The 20,583-nt window shown below is 38.8% G+C and overlaps 1 protein-coding gene across 1 annotated transcript in view; it reads left to right on the top strand.

The window, feature by feature from the left end:
- cenpi (centromere protein I) overlaps positions 1-20,583 on the top strand; it is a 41,474-nt gene that overhangs the window by 13,343 nt on the left and 7,548 nt on the right. The window contains exons 8-16 of the mRNA XM_078411998.1: positions 1,593-1,715; positions 1,915-2,064; positions 5,600-5,720; positions 6,210-6,301; positions 9,256-9,367; positions 10,140-10,204; positions 12,576-12,685; positions 15,021-15,156; positions 17,752-17,876. Coding sequence (XP_078268124.1) covers positions 1,593-1,715; positions 1,915-2,064; positions 5,600-5,720; positions 6,210-6,301; positions 9,256-9,367; positions 10,140-10,204; positions 12,576-12,685; positions 15,021-15,156; positions 17,752-17,876 — 1,034 coding nt within the window. The remainder of the gene's footprint in view (positions 1-1,592; positions 1,716-1,914; positions 2,065-5,599; positions 5,721-6,209; positions 6,302-9,255; positions 9,368-10,139; positions 10,205-12,575; positions 12,686-15,020; positions 15,157-17,751; positions 17,877-20,583) is intronic.

The raw sequence follows: 20,583 nt of genomic DNA, 5'->3' as shown, positions 1-20,583 counted from the left end.
TACATTAACACAGTAAAAACAAAGTTTGCATCTGCAAAACAAATGTAGACGATGTGTTACTTATTGATTATTTGCCCAGAAATATTATTATTTAAAAACATTAATGCTGTTTCTTACCAAATATAGAATCAGCAAATTAGATTTATTGCTTATTTACAGATAGTGTTGCATAGATTCAGTTTCTCTTTCTATACAGATTGCCTAACCTGCTGTATATCAGTCTGTATAGACTGTATGGTAGGAAAAATAACTGCAGATGCTGGTTTAAATCGAAGCTAGACACAAAATGCTGGAGTAACTCAACGGATCAGGCAGCATCTCGGGAGAGAAGGAATGGGTGATGTTTCGGGTCGAGACCCTTCTTCAGACTGATGTCAGGGGCAGGACAAAGATCCCCTGACATCAGTCTGATGGTCTCGACCCGAAACATCACCCATTCCTTCTCTCCCGAGATGCTGCCTGATCCGTTGAGTTACTCCAGCATTTTGTGTCTACCTTAGACTGTATGGTAGTCTGAAGAAGGGTCTCGACCGGAAATGGCATCTATTTCTTTTCTCCAGAGATGCTGCCTCACCCGCTGAGTTACTCCAGCTTTTTGCATCTTTATCTGCTGCATATGACCTCCGTTTTTTGTTTTTTTTACATCACACATGCACATTCTGTTTTTGCGGAGGCATTGTTTAAATTGACCTGTACATGAAACTTATGTAGTAGAAATATGTCCCCCACCGCATGTATTTATAGTAGCGGGTAAGAATTTTGAAAGGAGCATTTAAATACTGTATTTCACATTGAGTGTGTATAATTCAAGATTGGTACCTGCAATACCCCAATTTGTTTGAATTGAACTAACTGTCATAAATATAAATTTGTCACACACATTTTGTAAGTTGTGCGGTGCTTAGAGTTTTCTGGCTCCAGTGAGGCAGGGATGGATGTATGAAAGAAGGTTCCTATTATGGACTATTTATAAATGTTTAATTTGAAGGTGAATAAGTGCAAGACATTGGATTATAAAGACTTTAACTTTTTCAAGGTTAGGCAACCACACATTGTGATCCTTAACTTAAAAAAAGTTGGTATTGTGATTTTCCAAAACGCTGTCATGGCAAAATATTTTTTCACATAAATTGCTGAGAATTTTTATTCCAGATTCCAGATTTTTTGGGTTGTGATTTGTGAATTCTGTAAAGGCAAATTACCATTATTCAAACTGCCATTTTATAAGGGTCCCAGGTAATGAAGTGAAATATAATAGAGCAATATTCGTTATACTATGTACAATTGGAGGCCAAACGTTTTGCATAACTCATGTGATTTATTGTATTTGAAGTTTTATACTCTTATTCTTATAACCATATGTGCAAGAATAAGAAACGCGCTTTTGTTTATGCAGTGTTGCATAGAACATTACCCCACCCATTTTGGCTTGTAAATGTCGGTGCTAAATAGTGAAAGTCTTAACCTTTTTGTTTAATTACATCATATGAACAGGCGTGGGGGATTTGAAATATTCCTTTTTTTAATGGTATATTTGACCTTTGTATTGTGGCACTACAAAATTATTTCATGAAGTCCCTGTTTCTATGCAGAATTTCCATGCATCGACCTCACCCTGGAAGAAAATTATTGAAAGAATTCAAAATAACGGATACAGGCAGTTGGCCAAAACTCAAAGTTTGGTAAATTTCATAGAACCTCCGATGCGGAAAAGGGTAGGTAAATTTCATTAATTACTGAATGCATTTAAATTCTGAATTTATTTCATTGACAAATAAACTGGTCTTGTGGAAATGACCAGAAGAATGATTCTAACAAAAGGCTTATGAAGTAATGAAATTGAAAGTTAATTTGATTCCATTCACTGATGAAGTGTTCATGAATTGACTTTAGTCTTAAACTCCACTTTTGCAGAAGAGAAAAATGCATCAAGAAATTATCCCATTTATCAGCAGTGCTGCACATATGACTGAGTTGCCTCATTCTCCAATTCACAGCAAAACATTTCCTCTGGAGCAATTAACCACATTCTCTCAACTACTGCAGAACTTCAACTGTATTGAGGTGAGGCAAAGTACATGAAATATGGAGCTTGGATTATTTTTCTGGAGCTCCACTGGGTTCGGTGCTGGGGCAGCTACTCTTCACGCTGTATATTAATGATTTGGATGGGGGGGAATTGAAGGCTTTGTGGCCAAGTTTGCAGATGATACGAAAATAGATGGAAGGGCAGGTAGTGTCGAGAAAGCAGCGACTGTGCAGAAGGACTTGGACAGGTTGGGAGAGTGGGCAGAGAAGTAGCAGATGGAATATATTGTAGCAATGTTTGGGGTCATGCTGGTGGTAGGAATAAAGGCGTAAACTATTTGGTGGTAGGAATAAAACTATTTTCTAAATGGGGAGAGAATCCAGAAATCAGAGATGCAAAGAGTCTTGGGAGTGCTGGTGCAGGATTCACAAAAAGTTGATCTGCAAGTCTAATCAGTGGTAAAGAAAGCAAACTCTATGCTGGCATTTATTTCAAGAGGGCTTGTATACAAAAACAGGGATGTAATGCTGAGGCTCTATTAGGCACAGGTAAGGCCGCATTTGGAATATTGTGAGCTGTTTTGGACACCATATCTAAGTAAGGATGTGCTGGCTCTGGAGAATGATCACGGGAATAAGTAGGTTAACCTATGATGAGCATTTGTCGGTACTGGGCCTGTACTCGCTGGAGTTTAGAAGAATGAGGGGGGGGGTCTCATTGAAACATACAGAATAGTGAAAGGCTTGGATAGAGTGGATGTGGAGAGGATGTTTCCACTAGTGGGAGAGTCTATGGCTAGAGGTCAGCCTCTGAATTAAAGGGCGTTCTTTTAGGAAGGAGATGCGGAGAAATTTCTTTAGTTAGAAGGTGGTGAATCTGTGGAATTCTTTGCCGCAGAAGGCTGTGGAGGCCAGGTCAGTGGATATTTTTAAGGCAGAAATAGATAGATTCTTGATTAGCACAGGTGTCAGAGGTTGGCAGGAGAACGGGGTTAGGAGGGAGAGAGATCAGCCATAATTGAATGGCGGAGTAGACTTGATGGGCCGAGTGGCCTAATTCTACTTCTATCTTATGACTTATGACCTTATTTTTGTATACTAACCCGTAAATAGAAAGTGATCCTGTGAAGAGTGGGTCACATTAACAGAGTAAAATTATTACTATTTAATTCTCAATCTGCTGTTTAGTGCACAACTAGTGTGAACAATCCTATTTCCTCCTGTAATCTTTATGGCAGAAGTGAAGTCTGTTCAACCCATTGATTCTCTGTTGGCTCTAAATAGAGCAATGCCATCAGTCCCAATTCCTGTTCTTTTCCCCATTGCTCTGCATACTATTCTGTTTTCAAGTGTCTATTCAATTCTCTTGCTGGGTCTCATGTGCTTTATTAACCATTCTCTCTGCTGTTTCTTTCACTACTATTTTCAGAGATGTTTGCACATGTTATGTCTTTTTTAATATGTTCTATGGAACTCATCCTTTTAGGGTCTACTAGACCAAGTGGACCCGTTGGGCCCAAACCTCTCCTGCATTGGTGCAGCACCCCCCCCTCCCCCCTCCCCTCTCTCTTCAACCTCCCCTCCCCTCTCCCTTCTCCCCCAATCCCCCCTTCTCTCCTCCCCTCCCCCTCCCCTCCTTTTAAACTTTAAAATGTGAATAACTAAAAATATAAGACCGATTTCAATAAAACTACTTGCATTATCACTAAAGTGACAATGGTGAGTAAGGTGGGACTAAAATTGTCTCGTTATCATGTGCCGTTTTGGCTGAGGTCCAGTCACAAACAAGAGAACAAACGAGAGTTTTAGTATATAGATTATTTATTTTTATTCTTTCTGGGAAAATTCATCACTTTGCTGAATTAAATTTCATCTGCCATTTATTTGTCCATTCTGTGTACCTGTGTCTCAATGGCATCTATTATCATCTTGCTTGCCATTTACTATCCTTCCGTATTTTGTCTTGTCCAGAAATTTGGATATGTTACCCTGAGCACCCAAATGAGTAATTTCGTATAGTACAAAAAAGCAGCAAATCCTGGGAATTGACATGATCTTACAGTCTGAAATGCAACCTAATGCTGCCATTCTCTGCTTTATGCTATATAGCTAATTTCCTGACATTGTTGTTGGTCATCCTTGAATTGCATGGCCTCCATTTTGTAAACAAATTTTTCACAGACTTATTGAACTTCTGAAAATCCATCGGTATATTATTTTGCGTTTCTTCTCATCACCGCATCAAAAAATGTAATCGCCTTAGTGAGCGTGATTTGTGTTAAACAAATCTTGCCTGCTCTTTTTATCAGATCGAGTGCCAATTAACAATTTCCCTGATTATTTTTCCCCCCTTTCTTTCAATGTTTTCTCGTACTAAAGGATGAATTGGCTGGTGTGTAGCTGCTTGACATGTCCCTGGACCATTTTTGAGCAAAGGTGCTTTTCTTGCCATTTTCCAGTGTTCTGGCACCTACCCGAACATAGGGAGGTTTAAAAGATGTAATTCACCAGGTGGCGCCACCAGCAGTGGCTGCCTCGTCAACAAACTGTCTTTTCTTCTTTTTTGTTATTTTTAGTATGTGTTAAAAGTATGTTTTAGAGTTCCTTGGTTTGTTTATTGTGTGGGGGGGATTGGGGGATACTTTTTTCAATCTCTTATCTCGACAGAGATACCATTTGTTTTCTGTATTGTATCTCCGTCCCCACTGCGGCCTAACATCGTGGAGTTGGTGGCCTTTGCTGGAGACCGACCCGGCGTTCCAAGCCGCGGGGGTCTGCGAGACTTTAACATCGTGGAGCTTTCGATCCCCTTGCTGGGGATCGAAGCTCCAACCGGGGGGCCGGTGGACTTTTAACATCGTGAAGCCCACCATCTCTGGTAAGAAGAGGCCGATTCGGGAGCTCCATGCAGCTCCATGCAGAGTTTCAACTGCCCCGACGCGGGAGTTTCGATCACCTTGACGGTGGCTTCAATTGTCGGCTGTGGAGGCTTTGATCGCCCCGACTGCGGATGGTTTGACTGCCCCGACCGCGGGAGAACAAAGAGGAAGTAGATTGAGCTTTATTGCCTTCCATCACAGTGAGGAATGTGGAATCCACTGGTGGATGTTTATGTTTTATGTGGTTGTGTGAAGATTATGGCGAGTCCTTCGATGTGCTCTATGCTTGCTCCCCCTAAAACATCCCATCTGAGATCTTGGTTACTTTAAGCCTGGCAGCCGTCCTGGTATCATTTTCTTACTTAGTTTTTACCAATTCTAAATATTGTATTCTCTTCTACTGAGTAAGGTGTAGATTCTTATTATTCTGTTCTCCTTGGTTTAATGCTACTCTATTTCCATCTTTGTTCAATTCAGCAAAATTTTCACCACACGCCAAGAATCAAACGTATTTAACTGAAATATTGTGCCAGATTCTGCCTTCAAACCCCTCAGGATTAACTTTTGAAACGTTTAATGAATAGGGTAGCCTGCAGTTTGTCTTTGAACTCAGTTGATGTTCGGGCGCTGTTTGAGGCTGACATGTTCTGAGGATGCATCTACATTAGCTGTTTTTTTTTTCTCCCTTTCAGTTTCCTGCACAGATGGGTTCAGTGCTGAGGTCTCCCTTGTTACTTCATTATATTAATTGGGTAAAAGATGATTCAGCGTTTTTTCGTCTCGATTTCTGGCTCGCTCAAACTCTTCAGGAGGGTGAGGCAATGGCGGATTATTTGTTGTGTTTTTAAGCTAAAAATTAAAATGCATTGCTCGATCTAAAAGTAATGTATTACCATAAGGCCACCAGTATTGCAAGGTTTTGTTTTGAGCTCTTTTACCCGAATGTTTTAAAAAAACAGTGCAACAAAATAAAATAAGCACTCTTGTGTGAGAGCGAAGTGCGTACAGTATTTATCTCCATGACTAATGTACTGAATTTCTGGGAGTTCAGACCAAAATACATCTTTTAACTTAAATGTCAAAATATTTTGATACTTTTGAGATTTGTTAAAATATATATATATTTATTAGTTTTACTGTGTCCAGTCCTATCAACTCCATGCTAAATTTGTCAGCTGCGCATTTGACAAAATTTTGATTTCCTGGTGAATATTTGGAGTTTTTATTTCATGTTATTTATAAACATATCAGATTTTTTGTGCTATGTTGAAGCACATTTTTAAATTACCTATTTTTGGTTAGAGTTTACAGATTGCAAAGGGGACAACTTGCAAAAAGAAGAGGAATTCAAGGAGTTTTTAAATATCATCATAAGAACTCAGGAATTTCTACTAGTAAGTACATTGGAACTGCTTTTTAAGAAAAATAAGAATCTGTTTTTATAAACTGAACGCAAAGTTAGAAAGATAATTTGGAACTTTTCTATCATTGTTTGACTTGTTACTTATCTGAATATACAAAAGCTAATAACTTATTATGGGTAACTAATAGTTATTTCATATTCAAGTATATCTCTATTTATGATGGGGCAAGATTCTATTAAGTGTAATTTTATATATAAAAACAATGCCCCACTGGTTTCATTGTAAATACTCTGCCTGCATTCCAGAGTTTAAAAGTTTAGACGATACATTTAGGAGAAATATCTTCCCCAAACTCCATCTTTTGTGCTCTTTCCCCAATTTATAGACAATAGACAATAGGTGCAGGAGTAGGCCATTCAGCCCTTCGAGCCAGCACCGCCATTCAATGCGATCATGGCTGATCACTCTCAATCAGTACCCCGTTCCTGCCTTCTCCCCATACCCCCTCACTCCGCTATCCTTAAGAGCTCTATCCAGCTCTCTCTTGAAAGCATCCAACGAACTGGCCTCCACTGCCTTCTGAGGCAGAGAATTCCACACCTTCACCACTCTCTGACTGAAAAAGTTCTTCCTCATCTCCGTTCTAAATGGCCTACCCCTTATTCTTAAACTGTGGCCCCTTGTTCTGGACTCCCCCAACATTGGGAACATGTTTCCTGCCTCTAATGTGTCCAATCCCCTAATTATCTTATATGTTTCAATAAGATCCCCCCTCATCCTTCTAAATTCCAGTGTATACAAGCCCAATCGCTCCAGCCTTTCAACATACGACAGTCCCGCCATTCCGGGAATTAACCTAGTGAACCTACGCTGCACGCCCTCCATAGCAAGAATATCCTTCCTCAAATTTGGAGACCAAAACTGCACACAGTACTCCAGGTGCGGTCTCACCAGGGCCCGGTACAACTGTAGAAGGACCTCTTTGCTCCTATACTCAATTCCTCTTGTTACGAAGGCCAACATTCCATTGGCTTTCTTCACTGCCTGCTGTACCTGCATGCTTCCTTTCATTGACTGATGCACTAGGACACCCAGATCTCGTTGAACTCCCCCTCCTCCTAACTTGACACCATTCAGATAATAATCTGCCTTTCTATTCTTACTTCCAAAGTGAATAACCTCACACTTATCTACATTAAACTGCATCTGCCATGTATCCGCCCACTCACACAACCTGTCCAAGTCACCCTGCAGCCTTATTGCATCTTCCTCACAATTCACACTACCCCCCAGCTTAGTATCATCTGCAAATTTGCTAATGGTACTTTTAATCCCTTCATCTAAGTCATTAATGTATATCGTAAATAGCTGGGGTCCCAGCACCGAACCTTGCGGTACCCCACTGGTCACTGCCTGCCATTCCGAAAGGGACCCATTTATCCCCACTCTTTGCTTTCTGTCTGTCAACCAATTTTCTATCCATGTCAGTACCCTACCCCCAATACCATGTGCCCTAATTTTGCCCACTAATCTCCTATGCGGGACCTTGTCGAAGGCTTTCTGAATTTATCCCACTCCTTTACCAGTTAAGTCAATGAAGATGACTCTTTCCTTGGGATTTAAAAATGACCTTAATTCCAAACAACAGACAATCCTCATTATAGCAACAAAAAAAACCCGCAAATTAAAGACATTACCCAGAAAATTCAATTGTGATAATGAAATTCTGTGAGTAGAATGTTCATAAATGTAGGAATATCTATACTTTGACATTCCGATGCAGCAGCTGCCCAAGACTAATGAAGGTTGTTTGCCCATCAACCATAACCACCTTGCTCCTCTCCATCTCTCCATTAAAAAATTAAGACATTTGGACAGGTACATGGTTAGGAAAGGTTAAGAGGGATATGGGCAAAATGTAGGCAGATGCGACTACTGTAGATGGGGGCATTTTGATTGGCATGGGCAAATTGGACCGAAAGCCTGTTTCCATGCGGTATTGTCTAATGAACCATGCAGTGTTGTCTTATGAATCAGATTTAATAAGGGAACTCAAGGTAAAGGAACCGCTTGGAGGTAGTGACAATAATATGATAAGTTTTAATCTGCAATTCGAGTGGCAGAAGGTTAAATCATAAGTGTCAGTGTGGTAGTTGAACAAAGGGGACCATGAGGCATGAGAGAGGAGCTGGCCAAGGTCGACTGGAAAAGGATCCTAGCAGGAATGACGGTGGAACAGCAATGGCAGGAATTTCTGGGCATAATCCAGAAGATGCAGGATCATTTCATTCCAAAGAGGAAGAAAGATTCTAAGGGGAGTAAGAGGCAACTGTGGCTGACAAGGGAAGTTAGGGATGGAATAAAACTAAAAGAAGAGATGTATAACATAGCAAAGAGTAGCGGGAAGCCAGAGGATTGGGAAACTTTCAAAGGACAACAGAAGATAACAAAAAGGGCAATACGGGGTGAAAAGATGAAGTACAAAGGTAAGCTGGCCAAGAATATGAAGAAGGACAGTAAAAGCTCTTTTAGGTATGTTAAGAGAAAAAGATTAGTAAAGACAAATGTGGGTCCCTTGAAAACAGAAACGGGTGAAATTATTATGGGGAAATAAGGAAATGGAAGAAGAGTTGAACAGGTACTTTGTGGCTTCCTTAGTGAAGACAGAACCAATCTCCCAGATGTACTTGAGGACTGAGGATCTAGGGAGACAGAGGAACTGAAATAAATTTGCATTAAGCGAGAAATATAATTGGGTAGACTGATGGGACTGAAGGCTGATAAATCCCCAGGGCCTGATGGTCTGCATCCCATGGGACTCGAAGGTGGCTCTAGAAATCGTAGACGCATTGGTGATCATTTTCCAATATTCTATAGATTCAGGATCCGTTCCTGTGGATTGGAGGATAGCTAATATTTCTGAAAATATTGAGAGACATCCAAATTGTGCAATTGATTTTACTGCTTTAAACATTATTTTGCAGGAAGGTTTCTCCTGCTGTGAGGATTTTTTGTTCAAGAGCTTATCTCTTTGGGATAGTTCTTGGTGTAGCACACAAATCCTTGCCTTGCTCACCTGGATTCCACCGAGTTCTGGTAGGTGACTGTCATACTTTTGATATTTTTCGTAACTATTGGCACGCATTTGTTTCACCCCGATAATCTCACTTTAAATTCGTCGCTGTTAAATTTTCAAGTGTTATTATTTTACCCAGCCACAAGTAGCAAGCTTTCCTTGTGGTTTAGCTGCCTCTCCTAGTTTATCGTATGAAAATTAGTCCTAGACATGAGTGTAAATTATAAACTGCAAAACCCCAATGGCAAACCTGGGCTTTACGTAATTTGTTTATGTTCCTGCTGTTAACCTTTAGCTATCTAATGTACTTAAAGCTTTTGCCTTAGAAAGACACAAAATGTTGGCATAACCAAAAGATTGGAGGGACAGGACAAAGCATAATGGGTCATAGGTGGGGGGGGGGTGTTGATAAGTAGATAGATGGTTGGGAAGAGGCCAGAGATGAACAAGCTCAAGGTGCGAGAAAGGAGGTTTAGAGTTGCGAATTGTGGAGCGAGATAATTGAAGAGGTGTGAATTGTGTAGCATGGGGAAGGCATGGGAAACGACAGATGCAAGGTCAGCTAAGGCTGAGGGGATAGGGAGGAGGGGAGAAACTTTACTTGGTGTCCTGGCAGCTATTAAGCTGAATCTCTTTGGAAGTCAAAATATAGTATTTTGTGAATTTTCTGTCATTTAGAAGGCGGGTATAAATCTGATTTCAGTGGATTAATTCCTCATTACTTTTTCAACACCAACTTGTCTTTGTGGAAAATGTTTTCAAATTATTGTTTCATGTTTTGTGTATTTGCAGATGTCATTGCCCTTTATTTTGACCCTTTAATGAAACTGTTCTTCACTTCCTCGGTCTATTTCAAGGTCAGGAAACTTCAACATAATTGCATTCTTTTAATATCTTTTAAAAAGGTTTGCAACTGTAATCAATGTCGTGCGAGGGAGATTTAATCGTCAAATGACAATGCTTGTTTTATTTTTTAATTAGTTCATTTTATAAATGCAATGCAGACCATTGTGCAGATATGCACGTTAAATTGAGAACATTTTATTCAAGTGGTATTGTGGAAACGATAATGAATTAATTGGAATTGCAAGCAAGAGCAGAGCAAGAGAATACATTCCTACCAAAAAATTGATCATTTCAAATTGAGTTTCACCTCCATTCACTTTTATATTTTGTATTCACTTTTAACCAGATTGACTACCATTTCTCCATCCCTTTCCCAAAATCATACCCTCACTCTGCCACACATTGTACATTTGTGCATGTATAGTGGAATTTCATGGGCTCCTTTTAAGCCAAGACAAGAGATGTAGCACAGGCTGTATAGATTGAACGTCTCCAATTTAGATTTACAAGAAATTTGTTTGCACCTCATTTATACACTTATGTAAGCAATATTTGTGATTTACAAAGACATCAATTTTCAACTCTGTCAAATCAAACAGTAATTGAATAAAAATGCTGATTCATTTTGTGTAAAACGACCTGACAGAAATTAACCAACCGTAGATATTTACAAACTGCTGAAACCACAATAAATGATGATGACAGCTTTAGCGCAAAAAGTATAAACCAAAGATTGACTACCCACCTAAAGATAAATAGTATCAGATATTAATACTAAAAGAACTCAAAAGAAAAATAAAACTGCCCACAATAATAGCAAAAAGACAACTAGGATAAATATAAATTAATGTGTAGGAAGGAACTTCTGATGCTGGTTTACACCAAAGATAGACACAAAATGCGGGAATAACTCAGAGGGTCAGACAGCATCTCTGGAGAAAAGGAATTTTGGCAGAATTATGGCTCCATGACACCAATTGCTTCACAACATCCATCAAAGCCAGAAGCAATCCCACACTGATTACATTAAACATTGCATTGTCAAGAATGCTCAACTTAAGTTGTAGGAGGATAGCAAAAACAGAACGGCATCTGAAATAGAGAATTGGAGGGCTGTAGGGCGATATTGCTGGAGAGCAGAAGTGGAGCTGTATACACCATGCTTGAAAATAAGGATGAGATGTAAAATTAAGACATCAGTTATTAAGGACCGAATATAGGCTGACAAATGCAGAAATCACAGTGTAAGTTGGACATGGGCAGCTCTGATTTTTGTATTTAAAAAAATTAATTGGGAATATTGCCAGGTTTGTGGAATAATTGGGGTAAATTAAACAAGCATGGATGAAAGGTTCATTTGATGCCCTGAGACAGTATAGATATTATGGTGGAAATTAGGTGCTCTTGATGTTGGACGTTCATTGAAGGGCCAATATGATAAGGTTGTGATTTACCTTGGTCTTAAAATACTCAGATAAATGGATGATAATGGTTTTGGAACAGAGTTTGTGGCAGGAACTCGAGGCATTGCCTTTGGTTGCACGAACGGATAGATGCAGAATATTTCTGTTCCATTAGTTCTAGGTTTGGGAGAAATAGTCTGCCGTATTTCAAGATGATGGCAGGGTCAGAGAAGATGGTTGATTTTCGGTTTGGGTGTTGATCCAGTATTTTTGGTAACCTATGTTTTTTCTCTAGATATTCTCTAGAGGCAAAATTGGGATGGGAAATGGGAGGGGACCAATCAAGTTCCTTGAAAAGTGCCCGTTATAATGGTGGAGAAAGAGAAGCTCTTGCAGGTGACCACCTTGTAACTGAATAAGATGTAATGTAAACATTGCAGTGCAATCCAGTTGCATATTGGAAGAGATACAATAAGGTTATGATTTAGTTAATCTTCTGATACACAGTCGAGCAAGGTTTTGTCACCTTTGGTCATGTGGGATATAACATATGGCTTTGAGAAGAGCTGATGAAACATTGTGGCAAATTATAACCTGAAATCCATACACAAGTTTTAAACATAGAATAATATGAAAGATTGGACTTAGAATGCAACAGCATATTGCAGAATTATGAGCATGAGGTGAGAAAGTAGAGGGAATTAGGCACTTGGTTCAATATTGAATGTGTGGCATCTGTTGGAGATGTTCATTTCAGAGGTAAAAGGTTCAAAGAAGGGAGGAATTCTCCTGATCTCTTTTTCAGTATTTAACATGAGCAGTGGTAATAGCACATACAGTATTACTTAGTCTTTCATTAAACTTCAGAACTTTTTTGCTTTGTGCATGTTGTCTGTTAGGTTTCTGATTGTAAGTAATGTAATGTATATAAGTCAAAAGCATTTAATTTAATTACTTTACCTGATGTATTTCTCTCCAGTGCAGTGTCATTGAGAGCATCACCAAACTACTGGTAAATTGGCTGACCTGGCACTCTGTGTACATTACTGAGATGGATAAACAGATTCCCAGAGATTCAGAGAGTCCACAGTAAGTATGTATAAGACAAAGAATGCCCAGTAAAATAATTGAGCGTTATCCCTTGAACGTTGCAATTTCAAGCATAGTTTTATTGCTTTTTAATTTTAATTTACATTGTTGAGGACTTGCTTGTTGGTTTGTTAGTTTTACAATATTTCGCACAGTCACTAAAACCATTGTAGTCCCCAGTTAGGGTTTGTTGATCTCAGGCAGGAAAACAGAACAATTGCTACAAATGGTGTTGGTATTCCTATATTAGAGAAGAGAAAATCAGCAACCACAGTGCCCTCTTCTAGAATATAGAACAGATTTTATTTCATGAATTCTATTCATGAGGTTTGGTAGCAATTGTGGGAGCCTTGGATTATGCTGATGAGTTGATTATGGGTTATCAGTGGTGGTAGCTCCAGGCTTTGGGTGCATAGAAAAGCGTACCACAGGACAAGGCCCTTCTGCCCATGATGAATATGCCTATTATGATTATTTAAATTGATTGCATCTGCCAGCACACGGTCTATATCCCTCCATACCCTTCCAACCTGGTCCATATGCCTGTTCATTCTGCCTGGCAGCATGTTCCAGGCATAACCATTCTTTTTAAAAAAAATTGCCTTCCAAGGTAACTAAAACATCCACCCCTTCTTCCCTCCCTTTCCCCTATGCTCACACTTATTTCTCCCCTTCCCCTCTTTCCACTTACATTCCTCCTTCTAGCTTCATAATTTGCAACACTTCACTCCTTTGTCTCATACCTTCTGTCTTTTATTCTCTGGCTTTTGTCAATCATCTGCCTGCCAATCTCCCCCTCACCTGTATCCACCTTTTACCTGCCACTTATTTCTCCTGCCCTTCCTCTCTTCCAGTTCCCCCCCCCCCCCCCCCGCACACAATCAGTCTGAAGAAGGATGTTGATCTGAAACGTCACCTATCCATTTTCTCCAGCGTTGCTGCCTGACCCGCTGAGTTACTCCAGCACTTTGTGTCTGCTTTAAACTTACCTCCTCTCACTTTAAATCTATACCCTGAGTATTTGACAATTCAACCTAACAAATTATTTTATATGCTTCCATCAGGTCGACCCTCGGCCTCCAATGCTCTAGAGAAAGCAATTCAAGTTTGTGCAACCTCTCCAAATAGCTAATACACTCTAATCCAGGTAACATCCTGGTAAACCCTCTTTGGATCCTGTCCAAACCAACCCCCCCAATCTTTTTTTAATGGGATGACCAGAATTGCACACAATACTCCAAAAATGTTGGAGGTCTGATTTGCTGCTTAATTTTGACTATTATCTACTCTACATTTCATTTTAAAGAATTTGGGGCAAAGGATTGTTTGATGCAACATATAACTCTATTGGATGTGGTGCCATGGAAGTCATTTGAAAGGAAACCATGTTTAATTTTAAGGGTCTTGACCCAAAACGTCACCTATCCATGTTCTCCTGAGATGCCATCTGACTTGTTGAGTTACTCCAGTATCACTTTTTGTGATGCTTAATTTTCAAGATATTCTGTCTTGAACCATATTAGTTCAATAATCAATTGCAGTTTGACTTTTGACTGACTTTGGGAATGGAGTCTTTGATTTATTTATTTGTGTGAACATTGTTTTCTCTCGTCAAGGCACCTTATGTACATTGTAATGACTATTCCCATTGTTTGAAATAGAGTATATGTCATTTTTCAACTGATGTATTTTGTCTTTTGTGGAATGAAACTAAACAGGTGAAATGAAGATTACAAAACCTTTAAGAAAAAATAGAAAAGACATGCCAAGTAGATGATTGTAGTTGTCTGTGGCAAAAAAAAGCAAGACAGGGATTAGTTTTTGATTGCTTTAGTAAAGCCAGCATAAATTTATGGTCCAACTACTGCCAAGTGTGTTTTGAGCTTCCATAGTTCTCTAATGTAATTTGTAATGTTATTGTATTTTGATCTTCATGCAGGATTCAGATTATTAAAAATGTAAAGAAAAAATATATAAACCCACATATTTTGGAAAATTTACTGCAATTATTATTTATTTAAATAATTCACCGACAGTAGAATGACATATCTGATTGAGAGAAGAAAGACAGCCTATTTCTTTAGTTGGCTTCCAAATATCTCTGGCCTAAAAGTGATTCTCTTTAAATTTTATTGCTCCCTGCTGGGGGATAAAACATCTTTTTGCTGTTTTCTACAGCTTAAATTGGGAGATTTGTTTCAGTGCCAAGATGGGTAAATAATATAGTTCGAAGAAGCTTCCAGATATCTTCCTGCAGCTCTCTCTTAACAGGTTGGCTTTGAGACAGATTATTTATATAAAGCTTCTGAGATAGATAATATGGTTGTTCTTCCAGGAAACCCTCTCTTTCCGGATTCACGAATTCTGTTTTTGAACTTGTGGAATTTAGTGCAAGAATGTTTACGATGGCACTACAGATGGAAGCTTACAACAGTCTGCTAATCCATTTCATTCTCAACTTCTATGAGACGGTGAGCAAAAACTGAATTGTCCGCAGTGATCTTTTTTCAGCATTAAATGAAGTACATTTGAGTGGTTATTAGCATTCAACTAATATTAACCAGAATCTTGATTTTTCAATTACATTTTCTCTTTCTGCAGCTAGCAGTTTTTCTTAAATCTGAGCTACAGTCAGAAGAAACACAAAAATTGTAATGTTTGATGATGGGCCATGAACTTGAAATATTTATACTATTTCTCTCTCAGGTGTTACCCTGACCTGCTGAGTATTTCCAGCATTGTGTGATTTGTTGCATCTGTTATTCCCATGACTGTGATTCTGACTTTTATCTGGAGGTAAACAGAACTAGGAAAAGTTTCTTCACGTTCTTGGCTATTTAAGGAGAATCTTAAAGTCCTTTTAAAATTGATGCACAAAATTTCACACTTCATCCGTGCCATATTCTCAACCAAAGCTTTTCCAAGACTAAAATTAATTATTTAGATTGATTCAAGCCATGTGAGTGTGATAAATTGGAAGTTCAATGTGAAATCGGATTATTTGACTGTATTTTTCAATGTAGAGGAAGCAGATTTGTTCAAAGAATGGTAAGATTAATAGCAGGAAAAGATAAAATTAGTTTGAGATTGTATATATAGAATATAACAACAAGATAGTTGTGCTAGAGTTGTAAACAATGTATGTTTGGCCACCCACTGAATCTGATGTAAAGTTCAGGTCCTAATATTACAAGGAAGGTGCATGTACAGTGGAGAGAGTACTAAGATGGTTTATAAGGAGCTATGTAATTATGAGGAAAGATTGAATAGGCTGAGGTTGATTTTGTAACAGAGCTGACTTAATTATTGCATAATAAAACTTGCACAACTTAACAATACTTTTTTTAAAAAGAGCTGACCTAATTATTGCATACAATTGAGGAGCCATGGTGGAAGGACATGCTTCTCTTTGCTAAAGGGTCAAAAACAAAGCAACATTTAAAGCCATTGCGAGAATGATTCAAGGGGAATTGGATATGTTTTATTTCTGCACAGAAAGGTTGGTAAGGGTCTCAAACCTGTTTCCTGAAAGAGTGGCAGAAGCAGAAATCCTGGAGCTACACATCAGGGGCTGTGGTCTAGTGGGCTGAGGGTCAAGTGCTAGTTAGATTGGATTGTTTTTATTTGACAAATTTGACCGTGTGGCCTCCAACATGAACTTTGATTTATTTAAAAATATTTAATTTTGATTGTCTTGAATTGCTAATTTCTGCACTGAATGCAGTGAAATGTTTTGTTTCAAAATGGATCAAGGCGATTGAGAAAATGGATTAATGGATTAAAAATGAATCACGGAGATTGAGAGTCTGAAGAAGGGTCTCGACCCGAAACGTCGCCCATTCCTTCTCTCCTGAGATGCTGCCTGACCTGCTGAGTTACTCCAACATTTTGTGAATAAATACCTTCGAGAGGCTACATTGGTAGATTATGTAGATCATCCTGTAGTACATGTCTACCACCAGAAGATGGTGCAGATGATTGCACGAGTTGCTTTCATAAAGTGGTGTCCAATTTTTAGGATTTGGAGATCCAATTCCTTGATTTATAACAAATTAATGGGCCATAATTGCTGTTGGCACTTTAGTGTACTTGATGCACTAATGCACAAAACCAGACGGGCATATGTACAATGTAGTCAAACAATATTGAACTTTCAATTAACTCGTGCATAATTCTACAGTGCATGTGAAGTGCAACTTAAATGTGGTTTTCTTTGATGTTGTTTGTGGCTGCTGCTGGGGAATCTAGGGTCAATCCTCCAGCTAAATGCTGCCTTTAAATTTCCATTGCCACATTGCACTGTGGCGCAGCGGTAGAGTTGCTGCCTTACAGCGAATGCAGCGCCGGAGACTCAGGTTCGATCCTGACTACGGGTGCTGTACTGTAACGAGTTTGTACATTCTCCCCGTGACCTGCGTGGGTTTTCTCTGAGATCTTCGGTTTCCTCCCACACTCCAAAGACGTACAGGTTTGTAGGTTAATTGACTGGGTAAATGTAAAAATTGTCCCTAGTGTGTGTAGGATAGTGTTAATGTGCGTGGATCACTGGGCGGTGCGGACTTGGTGGGCCGAAAAGGCCTGTTTCCGCGCTGTATCTGAAATATGAAATATGAAAATAAAATTAAATGTACTCCAAGCCTCCCTTCAGTTTCATTTTTGACACTTGTACCAAACATCTGCCGAACCCCACCAATTATTTGCCTGAACTCCCCAACCACTTGACCAACTCTGCCTCCATCAGATCTGTACACATTATTCCAGATGTGGCCTCACCAGAATTGTAAAATTGAAACACGACTTGCACAAATGAGCTCAAATCTTCATACGATAGAGGTGACCATTCCATTGGCTTTCCCAATTACTTTTTGAACCTGTATATTTATTTTGGGTGATTCATGTAGAATATTGTGAAAACCAACACTTTACATTCCCTCATCATTTATCCACCAAAAATTTATTTTCACAATCCCCATAGCTCATGCCATACATTATTGAAATCTATCCTCCCTTTAAATTTCACTGCATGTTTCTTATGCTTTGATAGTTTTATGGTTTTCTGTTCTCAGGTTTCAGATATGTATTTGAAATATAGTCTACCCATGGTGATTATGCCACCTGATGGTATCTTCTATCCGGCGCTGTTGAGTTTGGAATCAGTGAGTTTAAACCAGCTGTGCTATATTATGCATAGGTAAGTACTTGATCTCCTGTCTCCCATCCGTTGGTGTGCAATATTTGTAAAATACATGTATTGTACTTATTTTTTCCTCTTATAATAGTATGTTAAAACTATCTACCAGAGAGGTCATATCTTCAGCCTTCAGAGACTAATGGAATAACTTGCAAATTAGCTAATGGCTTTATATTTTCTTGGTACTTTGGTAACTTGGTGAATTGTTGCTTCTTTTAACTTTCTGCTGGAGAAATATACTGATGTTTATTTGTCTCAAATATGAGTGAATGATAACTGGTCCCATGATAAGGGTAATTTCAGAAATGACCAATGCTATGAGTAGATTTAATTTTATTGCTGCTACCTATTATTAACCTGTTGAAGAGAGACACTACCAGAGATGTAATGCTGCAAAACCTTACAAACTCAAGAGATCCTGAATTTGGTTAATTCAACATTAACCAGGCTTCATTACAAATGCAGGCAACAATTTAGGAATTGTCATTGGCCCATGGATCAGAAATATAGCCATTAAACTCTGCACTAACTTCAGTAATTATGGTCTGTCGACTGTATCTTTGGTTGCACTATGGACTTTGGTTTTACACTATTTTGGTTACCTAGTATTAGAGTTATTCATTTATTATATTTTTGATTATAATATTTAGCTGTCTATTATTGCATTTACCGGCCTGTTAAGCTAAAACAAATAAGAATTTCATTGTTCTGCTGCTGGAATATATGACAATTAAACACTTTTGACTCTTGACTCCAACTGATCATCAAATCCTGAATACTCTTCACTCCATTTGCACAGGTTGGAGATTTGCTCACCTCCATAGTCAACAAGCTTACGGCAATCACCATTTAGCTACAAACAAGTATCAAAAACTGTGCTTTCCTATGGAAGAGTGCAGATAACAGATATGTAGTATAGATAAACCAATATACTTTAATGGCAATGGCAATCAAAGTGTATTGTGTAATTCCACTGTAACTTGTCAAAAGATTAATATGGAACTTTATCATCTCACTATCTTTTCCCTTGTTAACTTCAGGTCAAACTTTGTTTTCAAAATGCCTTCTGTTATTCCAATTTAAAAAAAATGATAACACTTATCTGAAATGCAGCTTATGACAAGTAGTTTCTAATTTGGTGCTTTAGAATGCCTTATTGTAAAAACAGTGGGACGGTGGCACAGCAGTAGAGTTGCTCCCTTAAAGTGTCAGAGACCCTGGTTCGATCCTGACAATGGGTGTTGTTTGTACGGTCTCCCCATAACCACATGGGTTTCCTCCTACACTCCAAAGATGTACAGGTTTGTAGGTTAATTGGCTTCAATAAAGATTGTAAATTGTCTCTTGTGTGTAGGATAGTGCTAATTTACGGGATTGCTGGTCAGCGCAGACTCTGTGGGTCAAAGTGCCTGTTTCTGTGCTGTATCGCTAAACTAAATTAATTAGCTTATGTATTTACTTAATTGATTGAAACTACCAACATGGACAACATAAAAACACAAACTGCAGATGCTAGAATCTTGAACAAAAAACCATATTGCTAGATGATCCCAGTGCATCAGACAGCATCTGTGGAGGGAAATGGACAGACAATCCGAAACATCTCTGTCCATTTCCTTCCACAGATGCTGCCTGACTCGCTGAGTGCCTCCAGCAGTTTATTTTTTGGCCCAAAGTAATATTGATATCAAGACAGAAAGAATTAAGTTTCTTGCAGATTAGTTACATCAACAACTTTATTTTTGTCGGTAAGGCATTGTATTCTAAGACAAAGATATCCTAAATAAAACAAATGAATCCAATGAGTGAAGGATCTATAAAGAGAATATACATATTTAAGGTAATTTGCAAAAGTCCTGGAAAATTGAAGGAAACATTACAGATTTGGAACACATACTCTAAAAAGATGGAGGAATCAGTAGGAACTTGTAAAAGAGAAATTAATTAACATTTCAAAAAGCAAATATCTTAATGTATGGATAAAAATAGGACAGGAAGCTCTAAAAATCCATTTATTATTTTTTGTTTCATTTTTAGTAGTATTGAAATTCTTTCCATCTATCACTTGTTATTTGGACACTGTCCTCTGCTTCTAATACCTAAACTATCTACAGTGGCCATCTCAAGTCCTAGGAGAGATACCATCAACATTGCTTTTACAAAATTCTCTGAATCCATTGGGAAGTTAAGTAAACCAATGTCCTCCAGTGTCCTCTCCCATCCAACATCCCCAGAATTGAGGTCCCATTTGCTCTCATTTTGGTTACATTAGGCAGGCACTGCAGGATTGCAAAACAGATGTTCAAGTCTGGGCTCTAGCATGGCAGAGGATTTTTTGATGTTTGAAGCTTTTTTGAAGTGCAATAGACAATAGACAATAGGTGCAGGAGTAGGCCATTCAGCCCTTCGAGCCAGCACCGCCATTCAATGCGATCATGGCTGATCACTCTCAATCAGTACCCCGTTCCTGCCTTCTCCCCATACCCCCTCACTCCGCTATCCTTAAGAGCTCTATCCAGCTCTCTCTTGAAAGCATCCAACGAACTGGCCTCCACTGCCTTCTGAGGCAGAGAATTCCACACCTTCACCACTCTCTGACTGAAAAAGTTCTTCCTCATCTCCGTTCTAAATGGCCTACCCCTTATTCTTAAACTGTGGCCCCTTGTTCTGGACTCCCCCAACATTGGGAACATGTTTCCTGCCTCTA

Source organism: Rhinoraja longicauda, chromosome 15 (assembly GCF_053455715.1).
Source record: "Rhinoraja longicauda isolate Sanriku21f chromosome 15, sRhiLon1.1, whole genome shotgun sequence".
In the NCBI taxonomy this organism is placed as follows: domain Eukaryota; kingdom Metazoa; phylum Chordata; class Chondrichthyes; order Rajiformes; family Arhynchobatidae; genus Rhinoraja; species Rhinoraja longicauda.
The sequence above is the reverse complement of the archived record's forward strand: the minus strand, read 5'-3'. Positions and strand labels throughout refer to the sequence as shown.